General features: G+C 34.0%; 7 protein-coding genes across 12 annotated transcripts; 5 read left to right on the top strand and 2 right to left on the bottom strand.

The window, feature by feature from the left end:
- Nucleotides 1–266: 266 nt before the first annotated feature.
- On the top strand, nucleotides 267–3,811 carry thoc5 (THO complex 5). Its single transcript, XM_066390024.1, has 13 exons — nucleotides 267–429; nucleotides 853–984; nucleotides 1,040–1,263; nucleotides 1,316–1,530; nucleotides 1,585–1,779; nucleotides 1,829–1,959; nucleotides 2,015–2,234; nucleotides 2,293–2,498; nucleotides 2,549–2,654; nucleotides 2,942–3,130; nucleotides 3,185–3,300; nucleotides 3,352–3,518; nucleotides 3,574–3,811. Exons 1-13 carry the CDS (start codon nucleotides 340–342, stop codon nucleotides 3,641–3,643), a joined length of 2,061 nt encoding a protein of 686 aa, XP_066246121.1. The 5' UTR covers nucleotides 267–339; the 3' UTR covers nucleotides 3,644–3,811.
- Nucleotides 3,747–5,310, bottom strand: PolD2 (DNA polymerase delta subunit 2). The gene is made up of 3 exons (XM_066390036.1): nucleotides 4,855–5,310; nucleotides 4,005–4,802; nucleotides 3,747–3,941 (listed from the first exon to the last, which is right to left on the bottom strand). The coding sequence occupies exons 1-3, from the start codon at nucleotides 5,234–5,236 to the stop codon at nucleotides 3,823–3,825; spliced, it is 1,299 nt and encodes a 432-aa protein (XP_066246133.1). The 5' UTR covers nucleotides 5,237–5,310; the 3' UTR covers nucleotides 3,747–3,822.
- An 825-nt stretch (nucleotides 5,311–6,135) lies between these two features.
- Nucleotides 6,136–8,017, top strand: St4 (Sulfotransferase 4). Of its 2 annotated transcripts, none has more exons than XM_066398265.1 (6): nucleotides 6,136–6,669; nucleotides 6,717–6,951; nucleotides 7,009–7,207; nucleotides 7,261–7,387; nucleotides 7,452–7,546; nucleotides 7,623–8,017. In XM_066398265.1, the coding sequence occupies exons 1-6, from the start codon at nucleotides 6,519–6,521 to the stop codon at nucleotides 7,911–7,913; spliced, it is 1,098 nt and encodes a 365-aa protein (XP_066254362.1). In that variant the 5' UTR covers nucleotides 6,136–6,518; the 3' UTR covers nucleotides 7,914–8,017. The 2 variants fall into 2 exon arrangements, with proteins under 2 accessions (XP_066254362.1, XP_066254351.1); XM_066398254.1 differs by having other exon boundaries at nucleotides 7,452–7,549.
- On the bottom strand, nucleotides 7,947–11,857 carry dx (deltex). The gene is made up of 7 exons (XM_066398238.1): nucleotides 11,404–11,857; nucleotides 11,029–11,349; nucleotides 10,640–10,855; nucleotides 10,296–10,538; nucleotides 9,752–10,091; nucleotides 9,445–9,601; nucleotides 7,947–8,794 (listed from the first exon to the last, which is right to left on the bottom strand). The coding sequence occupies exons 1-7, from the start codon at nucleotides 11,600–11,602 to the stop codon at nucleotides 8,612–8,614; spliced, it is 1,659 nt and encodes a 552-aa protein (XP_066254335.1). The 5' UTR covers nucleotides 11,603–11,857; the 3' UTR covers nucleotides 7,947–8,611.
- Nucleotides 11,858–12,387: 530 nt separating this feature from the next.
- Nucleotides 12,388–13,821, top strand: LOC136414348 (ribokinase-like). The gene is made up of 5 exons (XM_066398328.1): nucleotides 12,388–12,589; nucleotides 12,729–12,861; nucleotides 12,909–13,193; nucleotides 13,247–13,374; nucleotides 13,423–13,821. Exons 1-5 carry the CDS (start codon nucleotides 12,540–12,542, stop codon nucleotides 13,760–13,762), a joined length of 936 nt encoding a protein of 311 aa, XP_066254425.1. The 5' UTR covers nucleotides 12,388–12,539; the 3' UTR covers nucleotides 13,763–13,821.
- A 265-nt stretch (nucleotides 13,822–14,086) lies between these two features.
- GatC (glutamyl-tRNA(Gln) amidotransferase subunit C, mitochondrial) lies at nucleotides 14,087–15,066 on the top strand. The gene is made up of 2 exons (XM_066398339.1): nucleotides 14,087–14,590; nucleotides 14,886–15,066. Exons 1-2 carry the CDS (start codon nucleotides 14,280–14,282, stop codon nucleotides 15,064–15,066), a joined length of 492 nt encoding a protein of 163 aa, XP_066254436.1. The 5' UTR covers nucleotides 14,087–14,279.
- DNApol-gamma35 (DNA polymerase subunit gamma-2, mitochondrial) lies at nucleotides 15,042–16,409 on the top strand. 5 transcript variants are annotated; one of them, XM_066398299.1, is made up of 6 exons: nucleotides 15,042–15,158; nucleotides 15,253–15,509; nucleotides 15,562–15,723; nucleotides 15,773–15,962; nucleotides 16,015–16,238; nucleotides 16,294–16,409. In XM_066398299.1, exons 2-6 carry the CDS (start codon nucleotides 15,300–15,302, stop codon nucleotides 16,351–16,353), a joined length of 846 nt encoding a protein of 281 aa, XP_066254396.1. In that variant the 5' UTR covers nucleotides 15,042–15,158; nucleotides 15,253–15,299; the 3' UTR covers nucleotides 16,354–16,409. The 5 variants fall into 5 exon arrangements, with proteins under 5 accessions (XP_066254396.1, XP_066254386.1, XP_066254375.1 ...); XM_066398289.1 differs by having other exon boundaries at nucleotides 15,072–15,509; nucleotides 15,773–15,959; XM_066398278.1 differs by having other exon boundaries at nucleotides 15,072–15,509.
- Nucleotides 16,410–17,230: the final 821 nt, after the last annotated feature.

Genomic DNA, 17,230 nt, shown 5'->3' with positions numbered 1-17,230 from the left:
CCAAATTTTAGGTTAATTCAGGTTATTGCCAACTGTTGAGTTGGTTGCATAGTGGAGCACGTCATTTATTAAATAAATGTCTAACTTAATTATTTTTTATTTGCTATTAAATTTTCTTAAGTTCTATTAATTACAATAATTACATTATCTACAGGAACATCCTTTAGAATCAAGATTATTTAGTCAGTGACAGCGATTGGGAATACCTTTAATCTCACTAACCGGTTAGCTGACACTATACCTAACCTAAATTATTTTTACTAACTCAATGGTATTAAACAAACAGAAAATAATAAAGTTATACTTAAACGTAAGGTTTTTGCATTGAAAATTCTCAAAATGGTTAAAGAAACGAGTGCAGGAAGCCCCATGAAAAAAAAGCGGAAAACTGCGTCAGCGGAAGCGGGGCCGGAGCTCGATATTTATCAGGTACAGCAGCATTAACAATTTTCCAATATTTGTCTCCAAAAAAAGTTTTTAATCTTGCTTAACACGAAGGAGGGCATGCATGTATCGATTGTGGCGCCATCGTTGTTGTTAGGGCTCATGTAAGAGACTCTCCAAATTGGCTTTAAATTTAAGTTTACGACAAACAATATGTTGTCAATTTTGAATCTTAGGAATTAGAATGAATAATTTCATTTATTTTCTTGAGTGGGAAGAACTATTACTACAACATGAGATATGTAAGAAATTTAGTTATATCTCTGGTGTGCAGCCTACCTCAGCCGCATGTTACTTATTTTGTACAACATTATTTAACCCTCATTTTGTAAAGTTAATGCCAATGTTCATCATGTTCACACATATAAGTTATCCATTATTCAACTCTGCATAAATGCACCTTTTTAGAAAGTGTGTGAGCATGAAGAAAAAGAAGCCAAGAGCTGCGATCTTGCAGCAGATTCTGCACTATTTGTAGAGGTCATTAAAGATGTTCAAGATCATTTGTCTCAAGTAAGAGACCTAAAAAACCAAAATGATGTAAGTTAAAAAAAAAATTATTATAAAATACCCAGACAATGAGACATTTTTTTAGGCTCCCCCAAAATTAGAAGCTCTGACAAGTCATCTCATGGATATGGTTGTCAAAATTTGCATAATGAAAAAACTGAACCGAATGGATAAACTCAGTCAAGTGGTTGAGCGGGAAACATTGAATGTTGAAAAGCAGAAATGTGATAGTATTAAACTGACCTACCAGAACCTTGTTTATGAGCTTTACCATTTGGTTAACGAAACCAACAAGTGCTTGGCATTCAAGTAAGAAACTATTCTTATGTTTTCCTTGAATGTGCCACAAAGCCTTTATTAGATCTGATGATGAAAACATCCAACTAGTGAGCTTAGAAGAATTTATGAAAAATGCTCCAGAGACAGTCACCAGCAAATTTACAGATTTTAACCCAAATGACCAAGAGCAGGCCCATGCTTTAAGATTGGCCAGACTTGAGTGGGAACTAACCCAGAGAAAAAATTTAGCTGAGGAATGCAAGTTATTAGAAGAGAAAAAGAAGAAAGTTGTGGCTGGTAAGATGTATTATTATGAACTGAACAACTCTTAATTATAATGGCTTAACCCAGAGATAACTCAACGTAAGCAGAAACTTAGTGACCTCTTCCCACTACTCAACTCAGTAATAAAAGCGACAAAACCGCTGCAGGAACATTTGGGAATTTCTGGGGATGTTACCCGAAAAGAACATGCCCTTGCAGCTCTATTACCAGACCCTTTGTATATTTTATATGCAAATATAGTTGCCTATAAGAGTGTATTTGGTGAGTTTAAACTTTAAAAGATGCGGATGGTATTACAACAAAATTTTAGCGACAACCATTGAAGTCACAATTTCGGGTAATAAAGACGACGCCATTCAGTTTAATGAAGCACTAGAAGTGGCTACTTCTAGTGGATTGAATGAGGATTCCGAGCCTGAAACTGAACTTCCTGAAGTTGAAGTGAGTGCAAAGAGGATGAAAAGTCTGAAAATCCAAGTTTTTTATGGCTTTATAGGAAGTGATAGAAGTTAAAAAGAGACGTCACAGGAAATCCGTACAACAAGTAGATCCCTTGGAAGAGAAAAAAAAGAAATTATTGGAAGTTCATCCATTGAAAGTTGAACTTATGTTAAAAGTGGAAGATGGGCCAAAATTGAACGTTTCTTTCAGTTATTATTTGAAATTGAAGCTGGTGACTGTGAGTGCGAAAGTCGATGTTCCTTCAAACATAACTGGTGAATTTTTAAAAATTATTCTTATGTATGGATTTATTTATCAATCTTGTTCTTGTAGCAAATACTGCTAGAGAAATTTTATCCGGACATAACATATTAAGTGAACTATTAGAAAATGATTCAGGTTTGGAAAGTCCTAACCCTGGAACTGGGTATGTCTTAAGGAAAATGGGCCTTAGTTCATTGCAATCACTGGTACCTGATATTGGATACGCTTATGGTTGGGCTCAGGCAGTGTGTGGAATTAACTTTTTGGCTCCAAGGGTAAATTTTCTTAGATTTCACTAATGCCGTTCTAAGTAAAATTAATTTAGAAATACTGCGAGAAATTTAGCCAACAAAACGTGGAAACAGTGTTAAAAATTATAAAGAAGCGGCTGGCAAATAGGACGCATTTGGCTAGGCAGATGCAGCAGTTAGGTATGTAAGTAAACTACTGATACAATAGATATGCAATGCTAATATTACTCCAAATTTAAGAATATATAACTTGAAAGCATAATAGTTATTTACTTAATGTTGTGATGTGCGCTCAAGTCAACACAGAATTCATAAACCTATTTAATGCTACCTATCTCATTGCTTCCTATATCCTTAGCGAACGAATTTGAATATTGTGTATTTGCCACTTCAAGTTAAACATCTTTAAACTTGGAGTAAAAAAATTGTTTTGCACAGCAGTTTGTAATAAAAATATGTATATTCAGAACAAAATACCCTACCTGCAATTCCGGACACCATAGACGCTCCCATAAGTCGTGTATCTACCATTTCTAAATGGTGTTCTACCACTTATCAAAACTTCTGCCAAGCTCAATTCACACAATCCTTGATTGACGAAGACATTGTCACCTCCTCAGATTTGTTTTATAGTGTAAAAATATCAAGAGGAGAAGGTTTGTTGTTGCAGGTATTTTTTTTGCAAACTCGATATGTATATTGATTTTTAGCATCACTCCAAACCTTTGTGGTCATTAAGAACACTTATCCAACACTACCACCGATATTTGCTTTAAACCTTAATTACAAGGGTGTTCATAATTCATCGAATTCTGATGAAATTCGGGTAAATTTTCATGATATTATATTTAGTGCTTTTGACATTTTCTTTTTTTAGGATATCGAACGAGTTTTGAATGTAAATTGGGGGAATTACGGAGTTAAAAGTTCGGCATGGCTGTTATCCGCTCAACTGACACATCTTTGTTCATATTTGGACGTTTATTTGGAGTCGTTAGATTCCAAAGTTTTCCCACCGAATGCTAAATTTATCCGCGGCATAAGGTAACAATTAAAACTTCCGCTTTTTTGTTTTCATTAACGACAATTATTTTTTTAGTGGGAGAAACAGACGCAGGCCATACACGTTTAGAAAAATTGGTACAGGGATATTTTTTACACAATACTGAATTTTGACTTAATGGGTGATTGATTATGTTCTTGTTGTGAAGAATGTTGAATAGATATTTCTGTTTAAGCAGCAACGTTTTAGTTTATAGAAAAAAATCTAGATTTACTATTAAAAATAACATGTAATATACAATGAAGATTATGACAATAAAAATCAATCCTGAATATTTATTTTCTTTTATCTGGTTTCAAATGACACAACCTGGGATTCTAACGTTTGTAAATTCAACAATACACCTTCAAATGTTTTTGAGAACTCTGGAATACTAATTAAGCATACCTTTTGACCACTCTCACCTAAAAAAAAAAAACAATAAAACTATCTACCAATACCTTTTAATCAACACAATTTAACATTACCTGTAACCATTTTGCTTGCAAATTCAGTTTGATTCCCTGCAAAAACCACATGAGGACATTCACTGATAATAAAAGGATCAATGGAATAATAAGGAAAACATCCCAATGTATCTGGAGCTGTGGGAGCTAAATGATTCCAAATCAAGCAGTTCTCCATTGCTTCCAAGTTATTACTGATTTCAGAATATCTCATCATATCTCTTATTGGCTGCCCCGACGTTCCTACTATCTTCAATTTCCCCAAGTCACAATAGTAAGGATTTGAAACTTGATTGAATGACTTATACTGAGATGACTGTGGAAACATGCAAAAATGCATGGGTTTTTGTGGCAAGATATGATTGGATGGGTCATGCTCTCCTGGCATAATATCAACATCAACAATTTGGCAAAGATTCAGAAGAAATCTGTCAAATGCCTTTACAGCTTCAATTGAGTCTGCAGATTCACTAATACGAGAAACCATAGAAATTGTTGTTGTGGCTTTAGGGGGTTCAGTTCTGATACTATTTCCTGCAATTATGACTCGACAAATCTTGGAAACTCGGTCTACATTCCCAAATAGTCCGCTCAACCAATAAGAAAGTAACTGCAAATTGACGCCATGTTTCGCATGGTCAACAAAGTTAAGTCCACTGAGCAAAAGTACATATAAAGCTAAATCAAAAACTGGTCGTTCTACTTGCTCTCTATAACCAGCAAAAACATATTCATCTACTTGAAATTTGCCTTTTCCTATGTCAGTACCTAGTAGTGCACATGTTATTCCAGTTACTAATTTAGTGGCATCAATATTGCCTTAAAGATTAATATTTAATTTCTATTACCTCAAATTTAATATTATCTTTACCTAATATTTGGTATCTTTGAACTTCATCCTCCATAAAGAGGACATCGGAATCATCAGTAAAATGCATTAGCACAGGTTGGGGCACTAACTGATTACTCTCGGCAAGCTGTTTCAAAACAGAAGGTTTCAGCTTCTGATCCTTGAACAAAGTTCCTATTACTACACATTTATTGCCACCTTCTTCTGTGAGTTTATGAAGCTTGCAAATAGGGTATTTGTCACCCCATTTTTGCTGTACTCGTTGAACTAGAAGAGCCTCCATTTCTTGCAGCCTGGCCAAGTAAATACTACAGTATTGTTTTGTGTAGTCTGTTTCTTTTTGAGTAAATTTACGGGAGCAGTTTTTGTAGTCGAGAAACGAGCGTTGTATTTGAGAAGTCATAGTGGATTTTAAAAAGAATTCTGGTTTTAAAGGTGAATGTTAGTGTAATTAAATGTTATTTCTTTTTAAATTAAAAATATTAGGTTAGGAGTAGGCAATTTGATATATAAATGATGAACTAAGATCCTTGAGTTCAACCTTTCTTTTTCTTGCCTCCATAAGTTAGAAAGAGATAGCAATTAGGGGAATTGCGTATATTATTTTAAGCAAGTATCTATGTATCAATATTATTCCCGCCTCTTTGTGTGCTTATTTGGTTGCCTAATGTTAAAGTTTTGCCGCACAAATTTGAATTTTAAATATGACGAAGTTTACGATGCAATATATCTTTCTCTGATAACCCTGATTTGATTATTAGATCCAAAAATGAATTAATTTTCATTTATTGAATTCCTCATATATATTTCCTGAACATACAAGGACCACAAGAACAACAGTATTTTTGCGCCTGAGGAAATACGGACAACGCCTCCAAATCTTCAGGAAACACTTTCTCTCAACGAATAACGTAATACTAATTTAAGCCCGAAAAAGAAAGCTTCTTAAGTTATGGTATCAGTTGGGTGTGCAATAAACACATACATTAAAGCTTATTATGATTTTTTACATAACAAAATCTGCCGAAGAAATACTTTCAATAAAATAAGTCAATGCAAGGCTATTTCATGCATATAAAATGCATATTAAAAGTTGCCTTAACTGAGCGTTGAATTGCATGATTCATGGCTTCATTAGTCAAGAACAGAATAACTGATACTTGAAAAAAATTCTCATTCAACAAGGACTTAAATTGTGGTACTGCATATTCTTGTGATACACCTTGGTCTCGGCTCAAAATGAAGTTGAAAGAAACTCTCCCTGAAATTTTTAACAATTTGCTTTGGTATTAACGCTGTTTATTGCTAAAATAAAACGTTAATAAAGTTATTTGAATTTTAAATTTGCGTAACCTCGATATAAGTTCCTGACGTGCTTCAGCATCAGTCCTTTTAAGAAACTGCCACCTGTTAGACTGAACTGATCAATTACACAATGGAGAAAGCGCATATCCTCCAAATTGGTATACCTACTAGCGATTACATACTACGCAAAATCGCATACCAGTATACCATAAGAGTACCAACGTGCTAAACGTCTTTTGCGGTCTGTTTTGGTTGGTAAATGAAACGCGGGACAACGGCAGAATTTTCTTATTAACTAAGTTTCGAATTGCTTCACATTGGCAGTATCGCTGTACATTCTTTGTGGCGGGTCTTGTACTGAAGATTAGTTTCCGATAAAAATGCCTCTTTGTACCAACGACGAGTGGATCAACGAAAATATGGAAATCAGCGTAAAGAAGACCACATGTGATGACCATAGACTACCCTTTCCTTATGAAATAAAAAATGTGGATTCTCAACTAAATTCGCAGCTTTTACGAGATTTTTCAGGTAGGAAAATTACAGCAAAAATCAACAAAATAATCCATTTTTCTTAGGGGAAAGAACCGGGTTTGTTCAAGTGGGTTCTAAAAAGTGGTTTTTCCCAAGCGGATTTGCAAAGGAAGCTGAGAATTATTACAACTTTGAACTGAGAAATGACGATGTTATCGTGATAACTTTTCCAAGATCGGGTACTACATGGACCCAGGAGATGATCTGGCTATTGTGCAACAACTTGGATTACAACAGAGCGGCCGAATTGCCTTTAACTGCAAGATTTCCCTTTTTAGAGTAAGGGGGGTATTTTGTGATATTAAATGTATAATTTAACACAAACATATCTTTTAGATTCAGTAGTTTTGTGCATAAAGATGTCAAGGCAGAGTTTTTGGAAGAGAATAGGACTGATGTTGAAAACTATAAGTCAGTGCAGCAAATCGATTATCCAGCGTGGAAAACCTTCTCACATAGTCAAGAAAGGAGGTTTATCAAAACACATTTGCCTTTCAGTTTGCTGCCACCAAATTTAACCAAAACTGGATGCAAGGTACAAGTTTTAAATAGCTTATGCGATTTCATGATTTGAAAGATTTTATGCAGGTAGTATATGTAGCTAGAAACCCTAAAGACGTAGCAGTGTCCTTCTACCACCTAAACAGATCAATAAGGACCCAAGGATATAAAGGGGATTTCAAAAACTATTGGTTCTATTTTAAAAATAATTTGCGTAAGTTGTACTAAGTCCACTGTATTAACTCAAATGCATATTTAGAATGTTTAAAAAATTGTAGAACCTTGGACACCCTATTGGGAACACCTAAAAGAAGCCTGGAAAATGCGTCATGAGGAAAATGTGATGTTTATCTTTTACGAGAATATGAACAAGGTAGTGGTATATTGTTCAGCACAAAATGACTCATTAAAACAATGTCATCAAACTAAAAATACGTCGTATTTTTCAGAACTTTAGGCAACAGATGGAGAAAATATGCGCCTTTTTAGGGAAATCCTATTCCTGCGAAGAACTTGATACTCTGGAGGATTATTTGAATATAGAGAATTTTAAGAAAAACAAATCAGTTAATTATGATTTAATGGAGAAGCTAGGAATTGTGCTAAAGAACGAGGAAGGTTTCGTAAGGAAAGGGAAAACCGGCGGTTGGCAATTGTATTTTGATCAAGAAATGGAAAAAGAGGCAAATCAGTGGATAGAAGAAAACTTGAAAGATACAGATTTAAGATTTCCAGTATAAGATAGTTAATGGACGGCAATAAAAACATATGATTGTGAATATGCGTTATTACTGTGAACTTTATTAAAGTATTTTCTTATGTAAATGTATAGAAATATTGCTAAAGGAGATATTTAAATCTTAAAAATAAATGCAATATGTAAAACTGGTTTGTACTGATTCAGTATTGTCTTTGCAGTATACATAAAAAATTTACAAAGAACTATCAAAAAATAATTGATACAAATCTATTTGAGCTACATTCGAATCGGTTTCTTTGCAATAAAAACAAGTGAAATGGCCGTTCTTATATACAGCATTTTTGCAAAATAACTGAACTAATAAAAATCATAAAGTCTCAAAAACATATTTCTAAATCTAAAAATAATATTCTCTTATGAAGTCTTTAAAATAAATTCTCTAAAATCTATAAAACCAAATAAAACAAAAACCTTAAAGCTTTGCTTCGGTAGACTAAAACCGTAACGATTCTTGCATGTAATTTGTATTGCGAAACTAACCGTTGCAACTTAAAAAACACATAAAATAAAATATTTTTTTATATATTAAAAAAGTCAACTATTATTGCAACTTCGTAAATTGAGATATTGCAGAAACAATAATCACGAAACATTAGTGAGAATTTTCAGAAAGTTCTCTTTGTTGTTTCTAAATCTATATTACACAATTTCGAGTTGTGATGAAGAGGCGCTACTTACTTAGCTTTTCTCTCTACTCCTACGCTCCTCAACCACACCCAAAGCCTCCAATTCCCTTAAAATCCTAGTTAAATATCCGGAATCTGGATAGCTGTGTGGATTGTTACTTGGCCCCATTTCAGTCTTGTGAGGAATATTCCAGGACACTACGTCTTCGCACCCAGTAGTGTTGGATCTGGTTATCTATATGCACATATACGGGGTGTTGGAAATGGAAGAATAAACGTAATACAGGGACAAAGGGGGCAAAACGGAAAATTAACAAATAAGCAAAGGTTTCTGCCGTTAGATAACAATTTATAAGATTTATTAGATAATAATTTATAAAAAATGCCGGTCAAACAGGATTTCATTACTTTAAATAATCACTGTCTAAAAGTTCACTTTGTTGCTATCTAACTTATACCATTAATTTAGTGGGAAATTAATTATTCAGTTTGAAGCAGGATTAAAAGACTATTAATAGATGATTATTTAAGAGATCTTTAGCGGTTTTCAGTTCAGATCAGTTTGGTCAGGAATTTTAGGTATTAAATAATCATAATTCATTTTTAATAAATCATTTAAGAAATATTTAAGAGCTTAAGATCGACCTTTTTTGGGACATCTTTGAGCTAAAATTTTACAATTCAAAACCAAAGTTAGATAAGAACTATGCCTTAAAATAACCGAATCGTGTGCAAAATAATAAAAAATATTTTTCGTACTAAATTTCGCTTCTAAATGCGAATCATCCGAATCACATAGGAATTAATTATTATAAAATGGTGGGGCGTAGAAATGTGATAAATAAACTAGTTTGAGCGATTAAATTGTATAAAACATAAATTTACCGTGAATATCAGCCTCCTGTGCCACGCCTCATCGAGCAGCCGCAGGACTTTCCGCCCTTTGGGATTGTCTGGAAGGTATGCAACTCTGGGAAAACCGACTGCATAAAATTCACGACCCGGATTTGGGTGATCCGGTCCTTGGATACCAGATTGAATGCTGAAAAAGTGTAACGGACATATTTTGAGTTATAAAAGGAAGAACAAGCTTTTTTGGTTAGACATTGTTATTGATTTTAATAAATATTTATATATCTATTTTAGCACCCATTTTTCAAAATCCCAATCTGAACAACAAATCACAACTTACTTGTACACAATCTGAATAGTCCTGAAGTTCTGATAACCAGGCAAACTGCGTTCAACTACGCCCCATTCCATAGTCCCAGGAGGCTGATTCCCATGTTTCTCTCCATAAACACATCCACAAACTGAACATTGAATGTGCAACTCATCTCCCGCTTCCTGTAGTTCTGTTAAAGAATAATTCAGACAATCTAAATGAAGAACGTGATTACAAGGTAATGCTATGACCACCAGGGATGGTTTTAAGGTCTGCCTGCATAGGGGACAAGGTTGTCTTGGGGCCCATTCACTTGGTTTTGAAACGCGCACAAACCGAGATATTGTAGCGCTTGCAGGATCCAAACCTAAAGTAATTTATATTGTAAAATCTTCAATATTATAACGACTTTAAGGGGCTAATATACTGAAGGGCTGGTAAATTTATTGGGAGGACACTTTATGTGGAAATGAAGCTGTGAACTTAATGGTAATTTTATCCTCCACTTAAACTTGCCAGGACTTAAATAACTTTGCCCTGAGATTAGGTAAAGAATCATATTGTTACTTGCCAACAATTGATGAAACATTATCAAGGCCATCAACAAGACCATCATCACTTCCACTGCAGTTAATTAAATCAGCAGTGGAAGCTGTGGCCTGGCTTTCACGGCTTTCCTGACTTAAATAAGTTGACACTGTATCTAAACTAGGACGTCTGCCTGATTTTGTACTACTACTGTCTGCATCTAACAATATGCTATTATCAATTCTTTGAGTGGAACCTGTAGGGCTAACATTTGCTGATTTGTGTCCTGAAAGAACATAGCTAATAAAGTAAGTGCTCTGAAAGAACATAGCTAATAAATAGTAAAGCTTTTGCTTTCCTTGATAAAAGATAATAAAAGAAGCTTACCAAAAATGTTTAAATTGCTCAGTATAACTTTGGCTAAGTTTGTTGGGGTGTCGTTTCCGTTTTTGCCATTATTTTTTGATTTTTTCTTTGAAACAAGTTTTTTGGTGGTAGGTTCAGTAGATGAATTTAAAGCTGCACTTGTACCAATTACTTTAGCTGATTGATTTTGTTGAGGGCCATGAGAACAGGACTTTCTAATATCTGCATTTCTGCGACCTATTTAACAATACTAATAATAGCCAAACCAACAATATAAATCAAATCAAACATATAAATTAAGAGAAAAATCATTGATGAATGTCAGTGAATACCTATCAGGAATTTAGAGAATTTAGAAGAATTTTGTGGAATTTAACCTGAACTAATAAATCAACATAATTTAGACTTACCAGTAACAGGAGCCAACTCTTCCAATCTAACTTTAACTAATGGATAAGGGGCTTGCTTCATACGCCTCACACTTCTCACATATCCATTAGCCAACCACATTTGAGTTAAATTACTGAAATTGATAACATAAGGAAACCCAAGATGGGTTTTACTCATGTCTATAGTCTGATCCCCTTGAGCCCAAGCCTCTTCAATGAGACATTGAATGTCCATATCAAAAGCATGCCAATCATGGTCTGAGCCTACGCATTCCCATTTTGCACCCTTGCCTGCTGGACTTGAAGGTGGATAGCATTTGCGACGGACAGGTACAACTACATCTGGATGCATTTCTTTACTATCAGAAGCTAATAATTGCACAATAAGAGGCTTACCTGAGTATTCTAGTTCTTGAGTAAGGGTTCTTAAATTCACATAGTAGTTCTGAAGTGCTGGGTCAGCATCCGAAAGTAAGGCTCTGGTGAGTTGCTTAGCATTAGCTCTCTCAAGGTGCTGGCTAACTTCAGGACTGTAAGGCTTCCAATACCCAGATCTAATCTCAAATTCCCACACAACCACTGCGTGACCAGACATCGTTTCACGCTCTTATACCTTAAGGGCAAGTGCTAGGCTACAATTTATTTGTCAATCATTTTTCTGAATCTTAGGTTGGTTTTTCACGAATAGTGAAGTAAGGAAATGAGTACCGACACTGATTTTCATATAAATTGGGAGTTGAGACACACAATAATTCAATTTCATTGAAATGACTCGTTGAAAAGGGGGTTAAATTAATTAAAATTTGTTTATTTTGCAATAGATGAGATGTCACATCACAACACATAACAAGAAAAAAAAGTGACAGTGACGTTGACGTGAAGATTAAAATACAGTTTTGAAGATTTCATCTTATTAAATGTCAATATGACAACGTCGCTTACAGACCATTTTATTATATATTTTTTTAAAAACTCTTTTTAATATTTTCCAGTTTCATCTGAGTTTCCTGATTAAAACTCCTGCTGAAGAATGAGTTATATTCTGCTAAGTTATAAAAAACAGTATAGACAATTCTATAGACCTTCGCGAAATGAATCTAAAGATAAAATCGAAGTGGTAAAATTCTCTGTGCGTCTAAATTTATCAGTGTGAAAGTAAAATCATGCAAAATTAAAGAGCACAAATATTTGTCGGAGACGTGAAATTTTTGTATCGTTGCAGCCAAAACAGTTTTGAATTTGAAGAAAATTCAGATTTTAAATATCCAATTGATCCATCCTTTGTTTTAAATTTGAATTTAACTTCGTGACTTTTGTGAAGTTAGGCAAAAGTCATCAGTTGATTATATTCATCAGGTGTTATTTTGTATTAATGGATAACTTCACATTTGTTATTTATTTACTTTTCATCGTTTTAAAGTTTATCAATTTGCTTAATTTTAAAGAAAATGATAAGATTATAAAGCACATTTTTATTTCTATAATGAACTTTAAATATCTTTTTGAGTGTTCTGTACAAATCATAAAACAAAATGTCTACAAAAATCGTTGTTGTGGGCTCCTGTATGATCGATTTTGTAAGGTATTTTGGCTTAACTAAAATCTTTATTTACATTCATTTATTCCTTCCTCTATCCTGTTTACACACAAAAAGTCCAACATAATTTTTTTTATTAAGAATCGTTGACACAGAGTTCAAACTGGATTTCAAAACTTTACAGCTACTCACCTAGGCTTCCAAATCCAGGTGAAACTATTCATGGTCATAAATTTGTGACAAATTTTGGGGGAAAGGGAGCTAATCAATGTGTGGCTGCAGCCAGATTGGGGGGAACTACAGCTTTAATAGCACGGGTATGTTGTACCATTCTTCTTAACTCCCCTCTCAAATTGCCATTTAGGTTGGAGATGATGTTTGGGGCCCCAAATACATTGCCAATCTGGAAGCTGAGCATGTTAACACTCAGTATGTAAAAATCACAGAAAATTCAAGTAGTGGTATAGCACAAATTAATGTAGCCGATGATGGAATAAATCAGATCGTAATAGTTGCTGGTGCTAACAACAACCTTACTGTGAAAGATGTGGAAGAAGCCGAATTTCTTATAAGTTCGGCAGATGTTTTAGTCTTGCAGTTAGAGACACCTGTCGAAACTGCTATAAAAGCAATGCAGATTTGTAAAGGTGTAAGTTTAATTCTCTATTGCCCAAATTTGCCTTAAATAAAGAGCAATTATAGATTTCCATATTAAATGGTGCTCCAGCTTTATCAAAGTTTGATGAACAACTGCTAAAGCTGCCAACGATATTCTGTATTAATGAAACTGAAGCTTCAGTGTTTAGTGGTTTCCCTGTTAATAATCTAAGGTAGGTATGTGTAAGTTTATTAGAACTAAATAAAATTGCTATATTTAGTGATGCAGAGGCTGCAGCTAGATGCCTACTATCCAAGGGTTGCCAAAGTGTATTAATAACTCTAGGTCCTTCAGGGGCAGTATTTCTTACAAATGAGACTGGCAAAAAAATATTTATGGCAAAATCCCCTAAGGTCACAAGTGTGGACACTACAGGGGCAGGAGATGCATTTATTGGAGCCTTGGCTTACTTTTTAGCTTACTTTAAGAATGTGTCAATCGAAAAATGCATTGAAGCCGCGTGTTTTGTGGCCGCAGATACGGTCACCCGCTTTGGGACTCAAATTAGTTTTCCAGGACCGGAGATTTTAGAAAACGTAGAAAGGGTTCTTGGGGAATGATAACGTAGTAATTGTCTGTAAGAAGTAAATCAAAATTTGGTAATAGATGATCTTTATATGATCAAGTCTTATATTATTTTTACTTAAAGACGAAAAAATGGTTTTTACTGCGGTTGTCTACATGATTACTGGTGATTGGTAAAACCATTTTCCCCATCTAATTTTGTTTTGGTTTGTTGCTACAATCAATATGAAGTAATTTAAATACTTCATATTTATTGTATCTACTTTTGGGTAAACGCTAAGATTCCTGAACTTAAACTATTTCTTGCGAAAAATAAACCTTTTAAGTTCTGCTGAATGTAGATATGTAATGACAAGGGAATTTGTTACACAATATTTCTCTCTTTGTCACACTAATAAGCGCTTAAAGAACAGGAAGTATGTAATGATACGTGACAAATATTATTGAGGTTAGATTTTACAATTAAAGCAAAATTGAGGTTAGTTTTGTCTTAAAAGTAAATTCACAAAAAAAGCAAATAATAAGCGTATTTAAAGAAAAAATCATTGAGTAATGAACAAAACAGCCCCTTACATACTTCAATTCAGGCGATTCTGTAGTATAAAGCCACCACAGAAGTCGATTAAACCACTAAAAAATCTGGTTCCTGAGAATCCTTTTGAGTCTCGAATAGACCCTCAAAAGTTGCCTTCTAGGACTAAAATTGATGCCGATACTATTGCTCTATTAGAACGATTATCGCTTGTAGACTGTGCTAATAAAAAGGGTATTGAGACCTTGGAAGCTGCTATAGAGTTTGCTGACCAAATTCAACAAGTTGATACCACAGGAGTTGAACCTCTCATCACAGTTTTGGAAGACATGTAGGTTACAATTTAGATCTTAATCTTATGATTTGTCATAATAGTACAGTGTAATCTGCTTAATGTGAGCCTTAAGTAATCCAAACATTGATTTTCAAAAGTTTGAAAAGATTTTGACCTGCAATCTCATCTTAAAAATACCCTACAGCTATGAAACCAAGATAATAACTTTGCTGCACCTATTAATTTTTGTTTTAACAACAAGTAGAAAGTTCTGTGTTGTATTCTTCTACTAAAACTGTATTTTATTCATCTACTAAAACTGAAAATAATGAAACCCACTTTTTATCTTTAGCCCTTTGAGATTGCGAGAAGATGAAGTAACTGATGGCAATTGCAAGGAAATAATATTAGAAAATGCCTCCTTTACTGAAGAAGACTATTTTGTGGCTCCACCAGGGAATATTCCATTAGAAAGTCGAGAGGATCTGCTTTTTGAAAGAGAACCTAATGAACCTAAACATCATAACTCATAAAAACTATGTTTAATTTAATTATTAATTTATGTGAAAAACATGGCTTTTTAAGAAAAATTGCATCTTCAAAACTGAATAGTGACCAGCTGAAGGTGGGCCCCATTGGGACTCTTTTACTACATAACTTAAAAAAGGAGTGGCATTATAATTTTGTTACAAATAAGGAAAATACTGTGTTCCTTGCAGATAATGGTAGTTTCATTGAAGCTTTTCAATTTGCAAGAAATATCTGTATGGAAAGGTTGCCATTTGGTATTGCTGAAATTCAGGAAAATAAATCAGAACTGAGTAAAGAGAATATTATGTGTAAAGAAGTAGATTTCAATAATTATTTTTCTGATGAAGATAAAGTTAACTTAAAGTGTAGTATATTTGTGTCTTCTGTACACTCTACACAATTTTTCCATCAATGGCAACGACAAAGACGAATTTGGTGGCGTAAGGTACAAACTTATTTGAAGTTTATACTTTGATCTGTAGTTAGAAAGATTCCAGTTTTCTCCAAATCCTGGCCGCTACAGTATAACAGACATCAAAACTGATGAGAACAATATTCAAACTGTTCAAATTATGGCAACATATCCTTGGAATTCTCAACTAGTGGAAACAATCTTACTTTATCCTAAGCCAAAAGAGGCAATTCTTGAAGCTAGCAAGGTATTTCATTAATTAAATAAACTGTGAAATTTCACTAAGAATATGTTAGTTTAAGGATGGCAAGAAGATTGTTCAAAGCCATTGTGTTGTTAGTAACATTAGTTTAAATGCTATGTTCATGAATACAATCTGTGATGCTTATGACGAATCCACTTATAAAGGAAAAGTGCGTACATTATTGAGGTTTCATCGCAAGATTGCTCCTTACAGCATTACTTTTGCCATATTTGCTGAAGGTGGTAAGCTGCTGCTAGTTTTAATTTTTTAGAATATCCCAATGATAATTTTCAGTTGCTTCAAATAGATCTGAATTAAAAGATTTAGCACTTTATTTAACCAAGCAACTTAGATCTAATCATTTATCCACATTGCTCCTACCAAGTAGTTCAAAACTACCTCTGCAGGTTCAATGGAGGCAGTATGATGAGTTAGGGGTGCCTTATAGTGTTTTGTTGAATGAGAGGACTCTGAAAGATGGTTTGGTTTTGCTGAGAAGTCGAGATACTACCTTGGAGGTAAGGGAATGTTTGGAGGTTGGTGTATTTGTTTGAATAACGGTTTTTTTATTAGGAACAAGTTCATGTTTCCGAACTAGTTGCTTACATGGAACAGTTGTTTAAGAATTACTGAAGTTGTGTTTATTTGTTAATTTCAATTAAAATTGAAGAAGTCATGTTAATGTTTGGTTTTTAATGAGATTTAACTTTAAAAAACTCTTCAATAACTTCCCACAGTTATTTCGCTAAATCTGGACCTTAACAATCCGATAACGATTGAAAATATGGCAGTAATTAAAGTTCTGCCCTGAAAGTGTCTATATGCCCTTAACAATACTGTATGTGTATGTGTATGTTGGTTTAAGCTCCTTCGGTATGAAAATTGCCTCTTATGAATTTTTGGTTACAGCGAAGCTAAATTGACCTAAGAGAAGGTTTGTGAATAAGAATGGCTCAAAAAAAATTGGTTTGCAAGAGTTTTAACAAACTATTTTCACTCATTTCCTTGCTGAAATATCCAGCATCGGCATTGTTAACCAAAATGTCTAATACAAAGAGACTTTATTAAGCTATTAATTTTTTTAATAGAACAAACCAGTTCTCAGTGGTATTAATCATCTAGTTGTTTTCAAAAAACCTACGGTAAAACATTGATTTAACTTCGAGATATATTCGTAACATAGCAGGGTACAATGAGTTTGAATGTACATTTGACTAAAAGTTTGTTTTGCATATCTCGTTAAGTGTGAAATAACGTTACTGTTGCTAGCTTCAACTTCCAGTAGTTAAGCAGGTGGATGTAATATAAAGATGTTTAATAAGCCAATACCATGGATCAAAAGTTGTGTAGTGAAGTAGGCACTTAAGTATTGGCATAGGTATTTTCATTCATACTTCGACAGCAATTACTTGCAAAGATGCTTGTTTGATGTATGTTTGGCTGTTTCTGCCAACAAATACGTAGGGATATATTGAAACATTCCAGAATAAATTCGAAAGATAGAAATACC

The sequence above is a fragment of the Euwallacea similis genome, chromosome 1, assembly GCF_039881205.1.
Source record: "Euwallacea similis isolate ESF13 chromosome 1, ESF131.1, whole genome shotgun sequence".
NCBI lineage: Eukaryota > Metazoa > Arthropoda > Insecta > Coleoptera > Curculionidae > Euwallacea > Euwallacea similis.
The sequence above is the reverse complement of the archived record's forward strand: the minus strand, read 5'-3'. Positions and strand labels throughout refer to the sequence as shown.